The sequence below is a fragment of the Mus caroli genome, unplaced genomic scaffold, assembly GCF_978045245.1.
Source record: "Mus caroli unplaced genomic scaffold, Mus_caroli_1 scaffold_14, whole genome shotgun sequence".
NCBI classification, from domain to species: Eukaryota; Metazoa; Chordata; class Mammalia; order Rodentia; family Muridae; genus Mus; species Mus caroli.
Genome location: NW_028227269.1, coordinates 3,641,835 through 3,654,855, shown reverse-complemented (window position 1 = coordinate 3,654,855; position 13,021 = coordinate 3,641,835). Strand labels below are relative to the sequence as shown.

Sequence of the window (13,021 nt, the reverse complement as noted above, 5' to 3'; positions counted from 1 at the left end):
GTACATTTTCTTTTAGAAAGATCAATTATTTCTCATATCTCATTAGCATAGTTTAAGATAAGTTCATCTTTCTAGTCCCTTATACAAGTCATTGACTTGCCCAACTGTAATCTTAGGTCTCTACCAAGGTTTTATTTCATTCACTTGACCAGAAAAAGCAATGTTTTTCTGTGCATGAGTCATCACAGCTATTGTGCACACACTACTGGGGTGGGAGTAAGCTTATTCGTAGATTGCTTAGGGGATATTCTTCTAAAGCAAAACACGCACTGAACTAAATGGAATCAAGCCTTGATAATCAGTGTTTTTTCCCCTTCTCGGTATTCCTCCCATTCCATGACATGGCTACAGAGAAAAGATGGATATTAGTGCTAAAATCCCAGAAATAATGATTTTTTCCCTTTTAAAGATTCCTCTTCAAAGAATTCAGCCCAGGCAAGTTCTAACTCAAACTATTTGCCAGTTAGAGGTTGACTGGGTCACTGTGAAGCACATTATGAAATGCACTGCAATAGTAGGGAGCCTGATGTTTAGCTTAGAGTTGAAGGTCACTTATGGCTGTCTGTTGGTAGCACTTTTACTGTATAAAATGCAAAAATGGGTATCTCTAAAATACAGAACTCCATCTTAAATAATAATTGGAGATGTTAGAAATTTTAGAACAAAATTTTAAGAATTCACTGATAGCATGAGCTCATTTAATTTTATGGAAAGTAAATTGAATATTCTTAAGTGAAAAACTGGGGGAAGAAAGGGAGGAAGGGTGGCCTTTTTATTTTAAAGACCTCTTCACTTAAAAAAACACACTCAGAACTATTTACTGTCACATCATATTCTGAAAGCTAATAAGGGAGAACTGTTACCAAGTGTGTATATGGGGGTTGGGGGTTGTCAAACTCTCCATTATTAATGAGAGGTAAGGATGAATGACAGACAAGCATGGAAGATTGTGACCCAGGTTGTCTGAGAGACCAGGACTGTCAAAGCCTCAGAAGAACTAGGAATGGAAAGTAAAAGAGGAAAAACAAAGAAACTCAATCAAAAATATATTAAGAAAGAACTGTAAGAAGACAGTGAATATGTGATGCCAGTATGCCTCTCTTATCCCTAAGCACCATCATTGCCATGAATAAAGAGAAAGAACTGCTTAATGGAATATCTCCTCATCATATCTTGCAAGGCTTATCCTGATACTTTGAATAAAGACTGTTGTTGAAGAAATATAATACTCAAAAGACAGGTACAAGATTAAAGCGCAAATATGCTACAGACTATGGAGAAATTGCTTGCTGGAAGAGGAATTAGTGGTCTCAAGGAGTCAGCCAGCTTGAGGCACACTAAGCTCTCAAATCTGAGAGGAAGCATCTAGCAATCCTGTGAGAAGACACTTCTATGTTCAAGACTCAGATTCAAATTAATAGCCACAATTGATTTGCCATAGCCCAGTATAGAATAAAGACTGAGAACCAAACAGTAAATAAACCACATTGTCTTGACTCTCCTAAAGTTTATACCTGAATGGAACAAATAGCAATTAGCATGTACAAAATATAGAGTTAATCACAGCTTGGGAATAGAGAACTGTACTGAGTTGCTTAGTCCTGCTTTGCATCTTCCTGTGATATTGGATAGATGTGAAAGTATTATTGGCTACCATAACAAGGTCAAAGTATTGGGAGTTCTACTCAAAAATTATTAATTAAACTAATTCAGCCTATTTGAAAATACATTTGTAAAGTGTTTTCCCATAATGTAACAGAAAATATATTGTTTATATATTGGTTTGGAACAATGAAAGATGTTTACAACTCTTGAAATGAGGAAAGGAGGAAGAAATGGAGGAAGGGAGAGAGAGAGAAAGAAAGGAGAGGAGAGGAGAGGAGAGGAGAGGAGAGGAGAGGAGAGGAGAGGAGAGGAGAGGAGAGGAGAGGAGAGGAGAGGAGAGGAGAGGAGAGGAGAGGAGAGGAGAGGAGAGGAGAGAGTTGAAAGGTTGAAAGTAAGTGGAGGAACTGGGCATATAAAAGGGTGGGAAATGATTCAGTGGATGTCAGTGGCCAAGTCTGCAGAGCAACATATGCTGCCTCTTCCTGAGTGCTGTCATCTTTGGAATCTGAGTTTTTCTGTGCCAAAAGGACAACTTATGAAATGGCCAACCACTCATCCCTGAGAGTGAGTATTCTCAGGATGCCCCCCTCATAAGTAAATATATAAATCTGAGATATTCAGATGACCCAGACAGAAGAGAACATGAGTAAACAAAAGTGAACAATTTGAAAACCAATGGCCTGGAGGTGAGAGACAATCAGACTGTCAGTCAGTCAGTCAGACAGACAAGGACAAAAATGCCTATAATGAGCCACTGACTGCATTGCTATAAAGGTATTTAAGAGGATGTGGGTATGAATAATGATGGAAACTCAATAAAATGTTGTTTGTCGTTTTATGGAAAATTCTGGCTGGGTCAAAGTCTCAATGTCTGTAAATCACCTAACAACATCCTTGCCCTCATGTAAGTACTGCTTAACTATTCCCTTACTTTCATTTTTCTCTCCCCTCCACAATAGTAAATAAATGGGCACCACCTCTCCCGTTTCTGAATGTTTGCTAAAACTTCTGCACTGTAGTGCAATACCTACAGCATCTTTAAAAGCATTGGCATGTGCAGAGCCAAGCTTTCCAGAAAGTAAAGGAAGCTGAAACTCTTGAAACATTTAGATAGAAAGGATGGAAGTGACTGCATACACTTTGTAGAAGGGCAGATGGGAGAGGTAGTCATGCTTTCAGTGGGTGACAAACAGCAAGCAGAAGTCAAGGAACCCTAGAGGTCTTACAAAAACTTTAAGGAATGTAGTAAGAGTAGTCAACTGAATATCCATTTGCATAAAAATGTACCAAGCTGTTCACTTAAATTCTTACAGAGAACCACAGTCAAACATTAGGTAGAGCTAGGGTAATTTTGTAGGGGGCAATCAAATGAGGCAGAGAGGTCAAAGACACTTCAAGAAACCTTACAGAATTAACTAATTTGGGCACATAGGGGCTCAAAGAGACTGAATCATTGACCAGAGAGCATGCATGGGGCAGACCTCTTCCCCCTACATATATGTAACAAATGTACAGCTTGGTCCTCATGTGGGACCCGTAACAGAAGGAGTATGGACTGTCTCTGACTCTGATGCCTGCCTCTGGATCCCATTCACCTAACTGGATGGCCTTTCCTAGCCTCAATATAAGATTTGTCCAGTCCTACTGTAACTTGATATGCCAAGGTAGGTAGATATCCATGGGAATTCTCTGCATCTCCAGGGAGGAAGGGAGAGGAGAATATGGGGAGGGGTTTGGGGAGGATAGGAACTAGGAGGAGAGGATAGAGAGGAAGCTCCAGTTGGGATGCAAAAAACTAGACTATTAAAGAAAAAAAAGTCTTACCACATTTAAAACATCATTACATGCAATTATTTTGTCTTTCAGACACTGGAAGGAACATGTATGGATAAAACACTCTATGGATGGCAAAAAATGTGTGCATCATTGCCACTGTCAGTTCATTGCACATACAGACATATCTTGAGCTGTACCAGACTGTCTCATAAAGCAGGGTCCATTGGTAAATGGTGACAGAGTTATCTAGGCAAGAAGTAGTGTCACATGTACATCATGAGACCTCCACTATTTGTGTTCTCCGGAGATTCTGAAGGAAGGAGAGAAATTGTGATCTTTGGCATTTTTCATGTTTTGTGTCCACTCATTCAATCTCAGACCTGTTTCACTTGATGTGAGTGAGATGCTCTCACTAGATTTATCCTCTCAAGGGGGCAATGCACAGGGTGAAGGGTGAGAGAAAAGAAAAGAGCATGCCCAAGAATTCAGAGCTATCTTCTCTACTTTTGTTTCTAAGCAGGATGTTTTCCTATTATTCTGGTAACAGTCAGTAGACTTGTTTCCAGACAAAATTGTGTGCTAGGCTCTAACATCCAGTGTCCCCAACCAAAGCAAACTCATTCCCTGGGCGACAATTCCTATATTAAAACCCTTCCCAGTTCATCTTCCTTCACTACTGATTGCATAAAACACATTAGTACAGGGCAGCCAGAGCATGGGGTAGGGGTCATATTGTCTCCTCAATCTCTGAGAGTAACACCCATTAGCAGTAATGGCTGTGATGTGTGTGAGCTAAGGGAACACTCCACTTTATTAAGAGGAAATGATATTTACAGTTACTTATGGAGTAAAATCAAAGAACAGAATTGTTTTTGGTCTATGGAAACATTCATATTAGTGTCATAGGAATGCAAGTAGATACTTAAGGAGATTTATCATATATGTGTTGGATATAGCATCCTGATTGAATAAAAGGCAACTTTAAAAAGAGAATGATAACTCCTTACGGTATTTGTAATAAAGATCTCCTGATGCTAGAACACCTAGCATCAGATTCCACTCCTTCATAAACAGAACAGAGCAGGATGCAACATTTCTGCTCAGAAATGAATTTGGAAAGCAAACAGGAAAATATGAGGTAAACATGTTTTCTCTCTTCTCTATCCTCTCAGTTAAGCAACATAAGCTAATGAGTCAACGTATTTCCAAACTTCATGTTATATTCCAACTGCTTAAATGAAATGAGAAGTTCTTTCTAAGTCCAGACCCAGAACTCTGGCAGAAGTTGTCGGATTTGATAAAGTGCATTTGTTCTAGAAGGATGCATACCCTTCCTATGTTCCAGGGTACAGCTGCTTGCCAGAGTGAATTTCCCAGCTAACACCAGTCTGTCGACAGCATTCACAATGAACTTTAATTGTGTACTTTACCTGACAGTCTTAATTGTAGTCTGACTTCCTTCGGGTAGCAATCAGGCAAGTGAAGTAATCATATCTCCCCGAAGACCATAAACACAGCCACCTGCGCCTCTTCTATTTTGTTTCCTCCTTTAAACTCCAGCATCACAGGAGAGGGCATACAGAGCCTGAAAGAGTTCTGTGTTCTCAAAATAGCTGCTACTTCCCAATCATTAAGTTGGTATGTAATTAAACATGGACAGAGTAACTGAGGACAAAAATAATCCTATAATTTTATATTGCAACACTAAAGATGCTGCACTAGCAAAGATGTTTCTTGTTTTTTGTGATTTTTGTTTTGTTTTGTTTTCTTCCCGGAGGGAGGGGGTAGGTTTATAGGGAAGGAATTGTTTCACTTGCATGCTTGTGTCTGCCATAGTACATTTCTCTGTTGTTTCTCAGAATGTTGTTTCTTGTGTGATTGGCTGTTGTATTCCCTTCAGTCTCCGGTCTGGACTCTTCTCAGTCCTCCATTTTGATTCCCAATAACTCAACCCCTGCTAGCTTACATGGTAGATCTCTAAAAGGATTCCCCCAAAGGACTGTGGTTGGTCTCCATCTGTCCAAATTATCTCTGTCAAAATGACACCATGGTGATACTGAGCTCACCTTTTAAAATAAATATCAGTTCAGGCCTAGATCAAGGTCACCACCCCAAAGTTTCATAAAGAAGGAAAGAAGAAGACCAAGAAAAACTTTATCAGGAATAAAACTGACTTAAGGACCCAAGCTAATACACATACACTGAATCTTACTTCCATTATATTAATGCATAGCTAAAACATACTGGGTTTTTGAAAGAAAGGGCTCTATGATAATTAGCATCATGAATTTATTTCTGTGAATCAAAATTTTCTTACTAAATATTTATCTACAATTAATGACATTCAGTGGCTAAATATAATTTAATTGCCTTTCAGAGCAATTTACATATCCAGTTTTTCTTCGTTAAATTTAATTCCCCCCTAATGTTTAGAAATAGTTGAGATAATAATATGCAATTAAAAAGTTTTTAGTTTAACCTCAGGAAGGAAATTCCACTTGCCCAACCAAAGACTATGTACACAGCTGGAACAAATGACAGTCCATTCTTAGGAATGCTTGCAGCCTCTGATGTGAACCTGTGTACTGGTTTTAGTTTCTTAAACCAATATATATTTGAATAATTATTTGTCCTAATAATTGATCACCTATACTTCAGATGAGTGTGTCCATAACATCCAAGTGTCTTTTCCTGTTTTTATTAACATGTTCTTCTATTTCTTTATGTGTGAGCCATAATCACCATTTAGTAATGGCCTTTTATCTCTGTTATGCTTTATATAATTCCAATAACCCATAGTCAGACATGATCTGTAACTATGTAGCAAGTCAGCTAAATAAGTATTTCATAACTTTTAGATTACATGCCATCCTGAAATATGTGATGACATCATGCAAAATTCTATTTTGTCCTGTCCTTTATATAACTCATTTTACACAGCACACTCTTGCTACACACAGACACGCACACACACACACACACACACACACACACACACACCAGAACACATCCCTGTTCTTCATCTAACCCAGTAAACTTCTCCTGGCTTATTTCCTTCAGCAACATTTCTTTATTTTTCTTTTTTTTTTTTAAAAAAAAGATTTATTTATTTTTATATGTAAGTAAACTTCAGCTGTCTTCAAACACATGGGAAGGGGGTGTCAGATCTCATTATGGGTGATTATGAGCTACCATATGATTGCTGGGATTTGAACTCAGGACGTTTGGAAGAACAGTCAGTGCTCTTAAACTCTTGAGCCATCTCTCCAGCCCCTCTTTTCTTTATTTTTCATTTTTACTGTTTTGTCACATGCATGTACGCATGGATGCATATGAACAACATACGTAGTGCATTGTTCTGTATATGTATTTAGAGGTGACCACTTGAGAATAAATAACCTGTCAGGAAGCTTTCCCAATTTCATAAACTGACATTGTGGATTTTGTTTTCATCGCCCCATTCCCATCTCTCCTTTTTCTCCGTCTTCCTTTTGTAAACTTCTTCTAGCCTAGTCTCCCTCTCCCTTTCCTGTATTCCTGTATGTGGCTCACTGAGATTATTTAGAGTTTCTTGCTGGAGGATAGGTGGAGTTGTAACTTATCAATGACTATACCTCTGAAGAAAACAACACCTCAGCCTCAGAAACTACCAACTCTTAACTGTCAGGGGACTGTATCAAGAAACTTTAATACCAAAATCCCAATGGTTGGCCCCTTATGGGCTCTTGATTTACAGTCTTGTAATCAACCCAGACTAGTCAGTGGCATGTCTCTGATCACACCTCCTATTTTGCTCTTTACTTCCTCTTTGTCTAAAATTATCTCATCTGCATAGACATATATTTCATTTTTCAATTATAAGCTCTCCAATGAAGATGCCCTACTATGCTTATCGAATAACTGCCCTCACATTAAGTTTTGCTCTTTTCCTTTATGCTTTTTTTTCTTGTAGAACTGAAGTGTATTATGTCATTACTTTACCAAATGATTTTATCACTGTTTGAGCCTTGGAGATTACTAGACTGTAATCTCCAAGAAAGAATAGCTTTTTCTCAAAATTAGTCAGTCACTCTCACCTCACACCTAGAAAATTTAATTCTTGGGATATAGGTACTATTCAGTACATATTTGTAGAGTGAACAATGAAAGTTAAATCTGTAAATAATCTTATTGAAATGCTACATATTTACTCTAGCTCACAGTCACAAATGCTTTTATGAGTTAACTAAATAAAAAACAAAATAAGTAAGCTGAAACATCTGCATGCTACCAGGAAGAGGAAATTGGTCATCAAAAGCCAATAGCCAGATTGGGACAGACCTAACTTCTCAGCAAAATTTTAGATCCATGGCTTGAAGGGATAACATCTTCAAACCTTCTATGGGGAAACAATCAGCTCTAAATTCCTTAATTAGTTGAACCATCATTTGAAAGCAAGAGATGGAATTAAAGATATTTCAGACATTAAAAACTCCCCAAAAGAAAATATAATTGAAAATCTATATAAGTGTTATGATTCATTTAGGGAATAAAATTAGCAACATTGTCTTAGAATAGAGAAACTTATTAAGCAAAAAAAAAATCACAAAAGTAACTACAAAGGTAGTTGTATGTAATATTAGTTCCAATTTAATTTATAATAAAGTGGTCATTTCAATTATTACAGAAATATTCTTAGATGTGAGAATGAAGTTTCCAGCTGCAAATCTGCTGTTTTCTGATTGTGTAACACTTACCAGGTTACTTAACATCCTAGCTGTTACCTCTTGGCAGACAGATAATTGGATTACTGTTTCATGGGTTTCTTGTGAGAACTCTGAGAAAACCAAAACTTTATTGTGTTCACAAAATATCAGCTCTGTTCACGAATATTTTATTATTACTAGAAAACACATAAATCTACTTCTTTTTAAAGGATTATAATCAGAACCAGGTTGGCAAGTAAAATGAAATAAAATATTAATTTTACATATCACACTAGATGAAAGAACATAGATAAAATATTACATCTAAGTACACCAGTGTGCCATTACCAAGTAGACCGCATCTTGGGAATGCAATGCACAAATGAATTAACATCAGGAAATCTATTAAGATAATTCACTATATTAAAATATTAAAATTGAGTAAGCGTGGTAGCTAATATTGACTGTGAACTTGAAAGAATCAGGATTTGCCTAAGAGACAAGTCTCTGGGTGTGTCTGTGCAGGGCTAGCTATATGAGAGTTACTTACATGGGAAGACTGCTCGGGATGTAGGTGGTCCCGACCTGTGTGTGTGTGTGGGGGGGTCCTGAACTGAATAAGAAGGGGGAAGCAGACTCAGCACAAGCATCCATGGAGTTATTTCCTGCACTGCCTTATGCTCCTCCCAGCCTGACACCCAACTTTGGAACTGAGACTTCCTTAAGGGGCTCTTGTTAGGTATTTTGACACAGCATCAAGACAAGTAGCTACTATAGCAATAATATAACTATGTCCACAAGTACAGATAAAACAACAGTCATTTTGTTAGCAAAGTCCCAAACTTAACAGAAGAAAATTTTCCAAACCTAATAAACTTTTCCTCTACATACATATGTCATCGAGTTAGATACTCTAAAAAATGACTTTCACTATTAATGTGTGTGACAAACAAGTTGAATTTTGTATCCCAATTTATCATGTGGGAAATATGACTACTCAAGTAATAGAACAGTTGAGTTATTATCAAATTAAATTAAAAAATTTAATTTGGTAAGTATACTTTCAATGACGAGTAAAAAAATCATTTAAACTGATAAAGGAGACAATATAAATTTCTACTTAAAATTTTATTGAGTCATAGACAGATGCATTAAAGAAATTAAATGGGCAATGAAGATATTCTAAATGAAAATTCAAATAGTCAGTCATTGAATTTAATATAAATATATAGATTAAGAATCTTCAATGAGAGGTCGACTCAAGACCACTCGGTGGTTTGTGAGCTAAGGGTCTCTCCAGCGTTTCCCTGGATCGTGCAGAGATCTGGGTATGGTGGCCTCAGGGCAAGACCTGGTCTTTGAGCTCTAGAGCTCCTTCGGAGAATCATTGAGAAAGAGTAGATTTAGCCAGCTGGTAACCATGAGCGAATGGATGAAGAAAAGCCCCTTAGAATGGGAAGATTACATTTATAAAGAAGTGATGGTGATAGCCTGTGAGAAGGAGTATAAAGGATGACTTCTAACCACAGACCCAGTCTCTGCCAACATTGTCCTCGTAAACTTCCTTGAAGATGGCAGATTGTCTGTGACTGGAATCATGGGCCACTCTGTGCAGACTGTGGAAACCATAAGTGAAGGTGACCACAGAGTACGAGAGAAGCTGATGCATGTGTTTATATCTGGAGACTGTAAAGGATACAGCCCCGAGGATCTGGAAGAGAAGAGGACCAGCCTAAAGAAATGGCTGAAGAAGAACCACATCCCTGTCACAGAGCAGGGGGATGCACAAAAGACTCTCTGTGTGGCTGGGGTTCTGACTATAGACCCACCATATGCTCCAGAAAATTGCAGCAGCTCCAATGAGATCATTCTGTCCCGAATTCAGGATCTTATTCAAGGACATCTTTCAGCTTCCCAGTGAGAGGCCAAGCACTGTGAACACGCTGGCTTCACTCTTTGGTTTTGTATTCAATTCTTGGAATCTAAGTGGATTATATTATAGGACATCAGAAGCACGTGAGGGTTATAGGTGTGTGTGCGTATTTTAAGGTTTTGTTTAGGTCAGATCAGATGAATAGATCATGAGTGCTGGGTTCCTTGGGAACTGAAGATACAAGAGCAGTACCCCTTGCACTGAAAAAACACAGGCAAGTCAGATTTGAAAGGAACTCTTGGTGTATGTGATTTCAGATAAATCGCCCTTTTTGTGAGAGAAGAATGCATTTTGAATAGGTGTAACAATGAAATCAATTTATAAATTTCAATATTAAAAAAAAAGAATCCTAAATGAGCAACAGTATTTTAGAATATGAAGATTGAGTCAGATAGCCATATATAAGACAGATACAAATCATTGAACAGTAACACTGCTAATGTTTTCAAGAACGGGATTTAAAAATATTAATAGATTCTCAGATTGAAAAAAGTTATTCCTTAATAACAAAGAAGCAAGAATAGAATAGGCTCACTACTGAAATGTACATGCATATTTGGAGAAGGTATAACTATAAATTTATTACTAGAAAAATTATAAATATGTGGATTTTCCATATTAATTTATTAAAATTAGTTCCAAATAAATATATATATATATATGTATATGTATGTATTTTAGAGTTTATTCAGGGCATGTGGGGGGTGGTTAAAAGAGTAGTAGAGACAGAGAAAGGCAGAAAGAGAGAGAGAGAGAAGTAGAGGCTGGCCATAGCCATGAGCACATTGAGAGAGGGGTGGGGGAAGAGACTGGAAAGGGGAGAGGAAGAGCAAGATAGAAGCAAGAGCAAGCAAGAGTTAAACATATATTTTATGTTTGTTCTAAATATGACAATAAAAACATCCAGAAATTTAAAGAATGTGACATCAATGAATAGTGAGGCAGACTTAGCAGTTCAAATTACAAATATACTAAATGACTGTCAAAAAATATAGGGCTTTGTATAAAGTTTCACAACAACAGAGGTTTCAGAGACTGTCGTTTCTCTGGGACAGGTAGAGAGATGCCTGAGTATGCGCTTCCTGAACTGCACACACAGCAGAACATACTTCTCAAATACAGATCTGAACATGGAGCTTCTCACCACATGGAGGAGGAATTCTGAGGCAGGGTTGATTTCTGTCAGCTTGTGATGAGGCAGCATCCTGATTCCTTTCCCACAACATTGTGTATGTCCTTTACTCTGGTTCCTCCTCATAGTCCCCACCCTTTCTTTCCTCCCTCTGGTCCTCTACCTGAATATATTTTGCCAGAGTTATTACATGGTTCACTTATTGCTTTCTGATCTAAACACAGATATCACTTTCCCAGAGAGATCTCTAAAAGCATCATTTAAACCAGGAATCTCTTCTGCCTGATGAATGTTCTTCACTCCATCTGTTACATGCTAGTATCATACCGTGTGGTATTGTGTACTCAGCCATTAGCTTAGTAGCTTCTCCTCACCAGAGAGAGTTGAATGAGACCTGGAACTTTCTACTGCTCACTCCTATAATCTGAGGGTGAGAACAATTGCTGACACACCATATGCCTTTAGCAAATAATTAACTAAAGAAATAAATTGTCTTCTGCCATATCTTTTTTTAAAAATCTCTATTAAAATGGATGGCGGATTTAAATGCAAAAATGTATAAAATTATCAGTACAGAGTAGGAGACAGAATTTTATCTTATACTGAGTACTTACTTCCACAAAAGATACAAAATTCACGATTAATAAAAGCAAAGAGAAATACATTTTTATCTAAGAAAAAATTAGCAAATGGATGAATTCAAGAAAATCTTATACATTTAAATAACAAAGTTTATATGGCAAGGGGAAAAGGGAAGTTTGGACTGGGAAAAGCATTGAAAGAACAATTATATCGAGAATGAATTCATAGATTAGCATAATTCAAGAAAATTTATGTATCAAAAATATAAACAATAAAAAGTGTATACAATTTATAAAATTATAAAAATTTTAAAAATAAGAATTAATTCAAACAAATGATCTTAAAAGGCCTTCAAATGAATTCGATATCATTGATATATCTGAAACTATAAACTGACCATTCTGCATCACAAAACCAGCAAAGATGATATTCACATGTGGTAAAAGAGTGCAATGAATTAATGAACACAAAATTAGTAAAGCATAAACTTATGAAATTATTTTTGAGGGAATATTTCTTTGGGTTTTCAAAATAAATATGAAAAATTAAGTATCCCTCAGAGAGAATAACTGACTATAATGTATATATATTATAGTATGCTGTAATTTCATTATTAAAGAAACAGAGACCTTTCAAATTATATCCATATTTATACCCAAATTTACATCTCCAATGTATAAATCATATATATATATGTGTGTGTGTATATGTATATACACATATATATGATGCAGTATAATATACAGCTATAATTTGTAAACAGAAATGGAAGTCATTGCAAACAACTGTCTTATATAAATAAAGATTTTAACAATTCTTATCACATAGTGAGACAGAAGGGAACTAATAAAAGTCTGATATATTTTATTCTATATTTTAAAAGTTATAGTCAGACTTCAGCTGCTCAGATGTAGGCCAAACAAGTCAGGAGGACAGGTGAGTGAGCCCATGCCAGCTGAACTGCCCCACTCCCTAGATTCAGTTCTTCAAGACTCATTCTACAGCCTTCCCTACCCTCACCTCACTGCCTGCCCTGCAGCTGGGCCTATGTTCACAACTCCAAAAGAATCCAGCTGCTCATGTGCAGGCCATACCAGTCAGAAGAACAGAGACCACATGCTGCCCCAAAGGCCAAGAAAGTTGTCAGAAATCAAGCACCCAACCTGGTCAGAAACACCTTAGTGGGTCAGAAGTCAAGCAGAAATCCAGGCCACAAAGTTCAAAAGCCCAAAGAGAAAACAGAAACCAAGGAACAAAACGTCCTTCCAACAAAGTTTAACTTAGAAGTCAGCACCTACACCTACAATC

At 37.1% G+C, this 13,021-nt stretch overlaps 1 protein-coding gene across 1 annotated transcript; it reads left to right on the top strand.

The window, feature by feature from the left end:
- Positions 1–9,549: 9,549 nt before the first annotated feature.
- On the top strand, positions 9,550–9,998 carry LOC110307455 (gem-associated protein 6). Its single transcript, XM_021179695.2, has one exon. The coding sequence runs from the start codon at positions 9,664–9,666 to the stop codon at positions 9,985–9,987; it is 324 nt and encodes a 107-aa protein (XP_021035354.2). The 5' UTR covers positions 9,550–9,663; the 3' UTR covers positions 9,988–9,998.
- The last annotated feature ends 3,023 nt before the right edge of the window (positions 9,999–13,021 follow it).

Excerpts from the sequence above, each read along its gene's own strand:
- LOC110307455 (XM_021179695.2), top strand. The coding sequence starts at position 9,664 with ATGGGCCACTCTGTGCAGACTGTGGAAACCATAAGTGAAGGTGACCAC.